Source organism: Buteo buteo, chromosome 2 (assembly GCF_964188355.1).
Source record: "Buteo buteo chromosome 2, bButBut1.hap1.1, whole genome shotgun sequence".
NCBI classification, from domain to species: domain Eukaryota; kingdom Metazoa; phylum Chordata; class Aves; order Accipitriformes; family Accipitridae; genus Buteo; species Buteo buteo.
Window position 1 is genome coordinate 60,152,017 of NC_134172.1, and position 8,836 is coordinate 60,160,852.

Below are 8,836 nucleotides of genomic sequence, written 5' to 3' on the forward strand. Positions count from 1 at the left end.
ATGACATCAGTTCTTCAGGCAAAGGGGAGTACTTGCATGCATTCTTACTTATTTTGCAATGATGGGCCAAGCACTGCACATATACAGAAGGAAGGAATGCCCCTGTCTAAAGAACCTATGCTGTAGGTGTGCTGTAGGGAAAGAGAAACCTATTTATCAGTGCAGCAAGCAGTAAAAGGAAGATAATCCACTTGAGGATTTGTAGGGTTTATGTACATTAGCATTCTAGGTCAGATCAGGAGCCAGCTTTTGAAGTGAGTCTACCAGCTAGTCCCATTTACTGCACTGAGGTTCACATGCCAGAGGAACCTTGGAGCAGGCAAAGTGTAACCCTTTCAGATGATGCTAGCCCAGAGGCTATGCTCCAGGGCATACCTTCTGTGCTGTCACTGTTCAGGGACATTTTGCTCATGAGAGCAATTTACAGCTAGTCTGGAGTAAAAAAAGGGAAATGAAAATAGTGTGACCGTTCAACCTCAGCACCAGCCATTACACTTTACAAATTTTCTTCTGTTATGCTGCACTGCTTGGAAATGTAGGCATGCTTTAGGTATGAATAATTTACCCAGCAACCCCTAAACTGGTGTAAGATTGCCTTGATTTTGCATTACACAAGGTTGGCCCAGCCCCGTACGAAATTTCTACAAACTTTTCAGTGAATCTGTTTTAATTAAGTACATCAAAAGTGGATAAACTTGGCTAGTGCCTGAATTTCAACTGAAGAACAAGACCTGCAATTGCCTTGAACCACTGTTACTCACATTGTAAAGGGATATAGCGTCTTCCAAGGGTGCAGTAGGGCTGTTTAATCACCTTCAAGAGGCAACATTTCTGCCTCCTTACTTTGATTCTCCTTCCTTCTGTTCACAATGCCTAGCCTATGCTAAAGGCATTCAGCATGAAAGACCCTTTTGAAAATTCCTTTCCACAGATTTGAGAACTCAAGTCCTGCTGGCATTTGTATTCCTTACGCATTTTCAGAAGTCCCACTTGCAGTCAGCAGGTGAATAATTGCACCATGTATCTAGCTCTGACAAAATTCTCTGTTGTAGACAAGGCTAAAGTTTGCACTTCTCCCAGTGCCCAGTCCTAGCAGTTCAGAGTTCTGAAATGGGCATCTCCTTCCATATTTTATAATTTTTTAAAAATCATTAGATGCTACTGTTCTAAGTCCCATATTCCTTTCTTTTCAGGAACTCATTATTTTCGGGGTTTTAACAACAACAGCCAGCCTTGGTGCAACTGGAATGGACGTAGAAAACACGGGTTAAAACCAATCAACCCTACAGAAGAAGGGCTAGCAAGCATTCACAGTGTCCTGTTCCGCAAAGACCCTTTTCTTTGGAGAGCTGCCCTGCTCTACTACACAGTGTATCAGGCTAGCCAAATGTCCTTCAGTCAGCTTTTCCAGGACGTGGGGAAATTTGTTAAGGACCCCAATACTAGGTGGGATTACTGCGTACGAGCTAAGAGAGGGTGGACTGACACATCACAACCAGGTGGGTTCCCTATTTGTTTTCTCTATTTTTGTACTTCAGGGAGGTTTTCAGAACATATACAGAGCTCCTTCATCATGTCACACAGTAAAACCTTTGCAAAAGGGACAAATGGGACTCCGTGCTTTCTGAAATGAGGTAGCAGGATTTCTGCTCTTGAAAAGAGGGCTGAAAATGTACATCCAAGAGACTTTCAAACTGAATCAGTAATGGATTTTTTTTTTTTTTGTTGGGAGTGGGTATGTAAATTGCAAAATGATGAAAAAGTTCATACTTACAGTTTGACCTCCTTTAATTTTTATTACAAGAGATGTAATGTTGCTGTTGATATTTACAGACACTGTCTTCTGTGTCTGATTTCATTCTCTGGCTAGTGGGTTTAGCCTTCTAGTTAGTTTTTGGGACAGTTTTCAAAGTCTGGGATTTAAATATCTACTTTTTAAAAATAAAATTGTTCTGCTCATAATGGCTTCTGAGAATATGCCTTGAACAAACCCTGATAGAGTGTGATGTATCTTGATTCCTTTTAGGCTGCTTCAATAAGGATCAGGTGTACTTGGATGGCATCCTCCGAATCCTGAGATACAGGGAGTCCATTGATTTCCATCTTCTGACAGCCCTTGGAAAGGTGAGTGGACTCATTCTTACCAAAGGCTACAGTTTTATCATTTCAGCAAGCCTGCCTGTAAAGAGCTATGAGTCATTGTGCTCTGTTTTACTTTGATCTAGAAATCTCTATTCTGTATAGCACCTTGTATTACACAGTGCAAGTTACAAATGTTTTGAGGTCCTAAAAATTTCTACCAGCTTTTTCTTATTCCTTGCTTATCAGATTAAGATTTTATGGACATATTTCTCAGACTTTCCTTTCCTCCCTTTACAGGGTACTGCCTGACTTGCAGTACAACGGACCGCTGTGGGCAAGTGGGACAGGTGCTAGATGAGGTGGTGGTCCTAGTAGAAAACAAAATTAACCATTTGATGCTAATGCATCCCCTTCTACCACAAAGAGTTTTTCATCTCAAATTTCTCTCCCTGGTGGCACCTCTGATGTTTTTCAAATATAAGTTTGGTTTTTTTCCCCCAGAATACATGGTATTACTATATTCACAGAACATATTTTAGGTCCATTCTAACTGTCATTGCTTGTTTGTTCTCAAAATCATACTAAAGCGTGCAGAAACTTTGTCACACTTCCTGAACCAGATCCTTGGATTGCTAAGTTTCCACAGTTCATAAAGCAGGGTTCATATTCACATAAACCAGCATCCAAATTTATGTTGTTATACCTGCATTTAGAGCTGTTATACCAACATTTCTGCCTACTTCGCAATCAATGGATGATAAAGGGAAGTGGCATATTATGCTAGAGGGTTTTGGTCTACATTAAAGAAATTTTGCTATTAGTGTCAGAAACACTGGTGAGCAGAGCTATTTAGGTAACTGAACCAAGTTAGGAAGCTCTGAAAATAAAATCGCACTGTCAAATAAGTCTCTAACTTTATTCTCTAAAACTTCCTTTTGCTCTAAGCCTGGTTAACTCAACACAGCTTCTGTCTGCTAAACTACTGAGCACATACTGTTCCTGCACTGCCTTACCCCTTTCTCTCTTCAGGGAGTCTACAGGATTGTCAAGCCACTTCAAAAACATAGTAAGTCATTCTTCATATAATTACAGAGTCCACTATAATCTACATGGCAAGGCATCCACATTAAGGGTCTACAAGCAATTTAATTCTAGCAGTATGATAATTTAAAAGTGCTTGACTTTACAACTTCTAAAATCAAGGGATCTTAAAGTCTGCTCTGAGTGTTTTTGCTGCACACATCTTCTGCAATCAAACTGGAAATTTGTGTATAAAAGCAGTGCCTGCTGTCAGCATCCCAGATTGGTTGAGATCTGTAGGGTCCTCTCAAGATGATCTAGTCCAACCCCCAAGCTTAAGCAGGGTCAACTAGAGCAGGTTGCCCAGGACCACATCCAGTTTGGCTTTGAATATCTCTCCTGATGGAGACTCTACCACCTCTCTGGGCAGCCTGTGCCAGTGTTTTACCACCCTCACCATAAAAAAAAGTTTTGTGTTCAGACTGAATTTTATGCATTTTAACTGGTGCCCATTGCCTCTTGCCCTGCCAGTGGGCACTGCTAAGAAGAGCCTGACTCCCTTGTCATTCCTTCCCATTGGCGTTGATGCACACTGGTAAGATCCCCCTGAGCCTTCTCATCTCCAGGCTGAACAGTCCCAGCTCTCTCAGCCTGTCCTCGTAGGAGAGATGCTCCAGTGCCTTAATCATCTTAGTGACCCTTCACTGGGCCTGCTCCAATATCCCCATATACTCTCAGGAAAAACAAGTTCTGTGAATGTAGAGAAATATGAAACTTGCACTGAGATCTAGCCTGTGGTTATTATGCATTTATTGCCACTCTAAAGGGTGATTTGTTTGTTTAGGGCGGAATAGGATGAGGTTGTTCCAAAGGGAGTATTAAGCTTGGCTGGAGTATCTTTCAGGTTAGAAGAAAAAGCACAGGATTTAAACACAAGGAAGCCCAGCATTTAGTGGGAAAATTTACATTGCCTTTTGAAGATTCTCAGTGTTGTATTGTAACAAGTGAGCTCATCTTCCCTAGCATGCCTACCTTGGACATATTTTCACTGCCAACACAATAAAGTTATAAACACAATAGGAAACAAAAGCAGTCACCTATATTGCTGACAACAAATTGCTTCTGTGCTTTAGTAGGTAGTTAACACAGTTGTAAAATCAGAGCACTGCTTTCTGATGTGAATGTGCTAGAGATCTGGCTGATGGAGGCAGCCATGCCTTCCTGATGCTTCTGACATTTCTTACAGTGTAGAAGAGAGCGGTGCGTGGAAACAGCACACAAGCAAGCTTTTAGGCGTACCTAGAAGTGACTAAGAAAAGAGCTTGAAGCCTGAGAAAAGATGCTTTTTTAGAAGGAGCAATTTTAAAACTTTGCAGGAAAGAATCAAATTTGGGAAGCACTGCAAAACATTCATGTAATAATTGCATGCAAGTAATATTAAAGAGAAATAGAATGCAGATATTGGTACACTTTAGTATAGCATAACTACCAGAGTTTTAAAAAGCAAAAGCAGCAAACTGTCACCTACTATTGTGTTTCCCAAGAATGTGAACACATTACAAACAGCCTAAGTAAGCCTGGTTTAGCCTCAGTCTTTTTTACCTAGTACAATGATTTTAATTACATGTAGTAAGGAAGACAACCTGTTGCTGCAGTAGGATGAGATTATGTTTTTGATCTCCTCAACATGTCAACTTTTGTCATTTTTTTGCAATTGCAAGGACTGGGGAAATACATCCCATTCAAACCATACCTCAGATCACAGATACTTATTTCTTGGTTGCAGCAGTAACAGAAAACCCTGAAAATAAATACAAGGGGGGAAAGGGTCCTTTTTCTTTCCTTTGTTTGAGAGGAAAAGAGGTAGAATTTCAAGCTGGGACAGGAAGGAAGGTCAGTATTTAATCTCATTTGGTGCTGTGTCTCCAGACTGAGAGGAGATGGTATGATTTTGTATAGCTCCTCTGTATCTACTTCTAAATACGTTAATCAGGTGTAATGTCACACCATCTTCAAACAGCAGTATCTCAGTGACTTGAATAAGCCTCGGCATGGGTGTATGTTCGTTTTTTTAATCAGGATGCATCTTGTCATTGCAGCTAGAAAAGCACACATGTACCCAGCTGCAAATTCATTCTTTTTGTGGACTTTGTTCCCATTATCCTCAGCAAGATATGCACCTATCTCTGACTGCATCTACGGATCAGGTTTAGCAATCTGGATTACATAGTCCTATCTTTCCAGAGAGCCCTTCCATGTCCCTTACACATTGGTGGATCATTCGTGCTCACTTTAATCTTTCCCAAATAGAAACCATCACCTGCAAAGAGGGCAGGCTGTTTCCAGGGAACCCTGACCGTGCAGTGCTCAGCTCCTTAGAAGAAACACGGGGTAAAAAGGTTGGAAGGAGCAGGCTCCATTCTCAAGCCACCTGGCACAAACCTGCTGTGAGGAAATAGGATGTGCCAGTTAGTATGCACAGCCAGGCTCGTGGGTTTTGCCAGTACATATGCTTCTGTCTGTAGGGTGCCCAGAACACGCAGCCTGGAGACAAAGCAGCAACCACATAAATTTCATCATGCTGGACAGCTGCCCAAGGAGTCCTGTTCTGTGCTTGCAGAGCAGCTTGTCTAGCTATTGCACAGCCAAAGCATTCATCCTTTCTGGACTGTCATTCATAGCACCCTGAGCTACTGTGAACTCAAGACTTGAAGTCCTAGCTCATAGAACGATAAGACTATGGAGAAAAATCTCGGCTTTCATTAGAAAACAAGTAGTAGGCCTTGTAGTAGCTGGAAAACATTTGAGAGTGTCACACCTATACCCAGAAGGCTCTGATGCCAAGAGGCAAACCCAATCTCTGCCCTGCTATTGATTGGGAAAAAAAAAAAAATTGGGATGCTTAAGTTGTCCATGCTGCAGTTAATTACTAGAGGTGCATTTTAATTTAGCTTTGCATAAGCTAATGAAAACCTAGTGAAAATGAAAACATCAGAGTTCAGTTCAGCTGGCACCATGCCTTTCCCAAAGCTGGAGCCTGTGCCATGCCTGTCCTGCACTCCCTTTCTGGTTCCTCAATCTTAGGCACAGTGTTTTTTCCATTCTCATGTCAATCTTTCCACCTCTTTGAGGAGAGACTCGAAGACTCACAAGTGCTCCATCCTTTCCCTCTCTATTCCTGAAGCTGCTGTAGGTCATTCTCATTCAGGTTCCTGTGAGTCTGTTCACTGACTGAATCAAAAGCAGAATTGGGAAGTATGGAGGCATTTGCTAAAAATCACATTTTTTTTGCATCTTCCAGTGAGGTACAGTTACTTGTGTTTTCAAAGGACTCTCACAAGCTTTTAAATCCTCCAGCTCTGAAATTTTTTCTCATCAACAAGAGAGAATTTAGAGCCACAGCAGAGAAGTAACAGGACTATAGTGGGAAATTAATCCATGTCTTCCTTACAGATCTCGTATGAGGATGTGGACCGCCTCAAAGGATTAGCTGTGATCGAGAACATGAGGGTACCACACTTTTTGCAAGACCATGCCCGGTATATGGAGCACTTGGAAAAGATCATGGAAGTCAATGAGCTGACTGATGAGGAGCTCCAGGATCTCATAAATTAACAGTATTAGCCCACCATTCACTTACTCTGTGAGGATGTAGAACTGGACTTCCCAGAGCATGCAAAAATGGATTTATGAAGGGTGGGGCAGGAGGGAAGGGTGGCCAGAATATGTGAAATTCCAAAAAAGCCCCTTTATGTTCCTTTTGCATTGTGATTGTATACTGATTATTTTTTAAAGGGGTTATGCATTTTTCAAAACGTGGCTTAGGAATTACTTTGCAATGATCTGTCCAATCATTCACTCTGTTTTGTATGCTAGGTATGGTGCTTGACACTGGCTTTTGTAAGATACTGCCTTTTCCCACCCAGGTTTAGAGGTGGAGAAAAGGAGAAAGGGGAGAAATTCCCCTTAGTTCACTTGTGTTTTCCCTGTCTTTGTTTATAGCTTTCATGGTTCATAGTGATAGAACCGCTGTAGATTATGCTACATCGCTGTCTGCATTACTCTTTCCCATTTGGTCATCATTACAATGAAAAAAGAAAGTTTAAAAACACAGTGCACAGAAGCAGGTCTTTGTGCCATAGGATTGAAGGTCTGTAATGCTATAAAAAGTTTTGGGTTTTTTTTACTGGAAGACTTAGCATTTAAAAAAAAAAAAAAAAAGAGATAGCTATTGCTGTTTTAATGACTGTAAGCAGGTAGCAAAGTTATCCCCCGTTATCCCTCAAAAAGTTACACTGTTCCACATCTTTATCTGTATAGTACATGTTTCAGGCAGCTGAGTTCTGGAAAGGGTCTCCCTCTTGAGGACAAGCATAGCATGCCTGGGAAGTTCAATATGGCAGTGTTTTAGAAGAAGGATCAGGCAGAACTGTGATTTCATTACTTATATGTTTTAAATAAATTCAGGAACACAGGGACATGATTCAGCACAGCAGGCAACACCCAATTCTTCTCTGGGTCACCTTAGCCTACAGAGGGTCAAGTCAACTTTTTGAGCAGTACCTCCATGCTACAGCAAGCTCAAGCTTGCAGAGATCATTGAAGAAACAAGATGTGAATGGGGGGAAAGACGACTCACAAATGCCCTACTCCTGTGTTCCAACAGAAGTGCTGCACCACTCTGAAGCAACCTTACCTCTGTTTTAACTGCCAGTGCTACATCCAGAGCCAAGAAAAGAAAGCACCTTACTGTAAGGCACGGCTAGTCACATGATAAATAGCTTAGAAGACACAGGAGGACTTACTACATAAACTACATTTTCTGATTCCAGAGTATTAGGGAATTATTGATGCAAATTGAGTTTTGCACCTGTAAGCATTCTGACAAAGGGTTTTGTTTTAGTAGCTAGCATTTTACCAGGGCTCCTCTGAAATCCCAGGAAGCAGCTATGGTAGGAGAGGCTGGGCAGGAACTAGCGAGAGCCTTGGACAGGACTTCTTCCATTTCTTCCCCTTCTGCCTTGGCCCACTGGTAACAGGCCTGGCATTGGATAAGGCGAGTAGATGGACCCAAGGTTTCCTCCACACCACATTTGCATGGACCCGAGCCCTGGTATCTCTCCTTCCCTGCTTATCCTGTTCTTTAATGAAACGGATGGAATAACCCTCCCACCTTATTTTACACCCAGGACATTACCAGCCGTGACAGCAAAGTCTTGAGAACACATTTTATGATCCATAGGAAAATCTGTGAGGAAAGCTCTCAGTTGGCTAAGAGGTCTGAAGGGTTTTGAATAATTCCATAAACACAGCTGCTTTTTACATGGTATCGCAGGTGTGTTTGCAGTGGCTGGCTGGCTGACTGCTTCAAAAAAGAAAATGCACTCAACAAGCATAAATTTACTAAATTTGGTTATTTTCAAGGCAGGGACAAAGAACTGCTCACAGCAGCCTTAATTTTGTATTGTCAGTATTGTTCATGAGCTGAAAGCCTTTCAGCCTCTGTATGCTGAAATAAAAGCCCTTTTTCTCTCCTTCCCCCTTCAGGCTGTCTAGTTTGATCAGTGGTAACTTCGCCTGCCCAGCTTTGTTTTAGAGCTGTGCTGACTAGACACCGTGTTGCAGCAGCCTCACAGGAACCATTTGCAGTCACGCACCCACATGCTCCAGGTTTTGGCTCCTTTGCCAGAAGCAGGAGGGAAGCCACACATGGCTGAGGTAGAGTCAAAGACTG

The 8,836-nt window shown here is 41.9% G+C and overlaps 1 protein-coding gene across 7 annotated transcripts in view; it reads left to right on the top strand.

Annotated features, from left to right (window-relative positions):
* The window catches only part of MATCAP2 (microtubule associated tyrosine carboxypeptidase 2), a 29,182-nt gene extending 20,546 nt beyond the window's left edge, over positions 1-8,636 (top strand). For 3 of the 7 annotated variants that reach the window (XM_075056831.1, XM_075056878.1, XM_075056871.1), the window contains 3 exons: positions 1,194-1,499; positions 2,027-2,124; positions 6,556-8,636. In XM_075056831.1, the coding sequence (XP_074912932.1) occupies positions 1,194-1,499; positions 2,027-2,124; positions 6,556-6,717 (566 nt within the window). In that variant the 3' untranslated portion in view covers positions 6,718-8,636. The other 4 variants (XR_012654313.1, XM_075056839.1, XM_075056862.1 and 1 more) reach the window with 4 other exon arrangements.
* Positions 8,637-8,836: the final 200 nt, after the last annotated feature.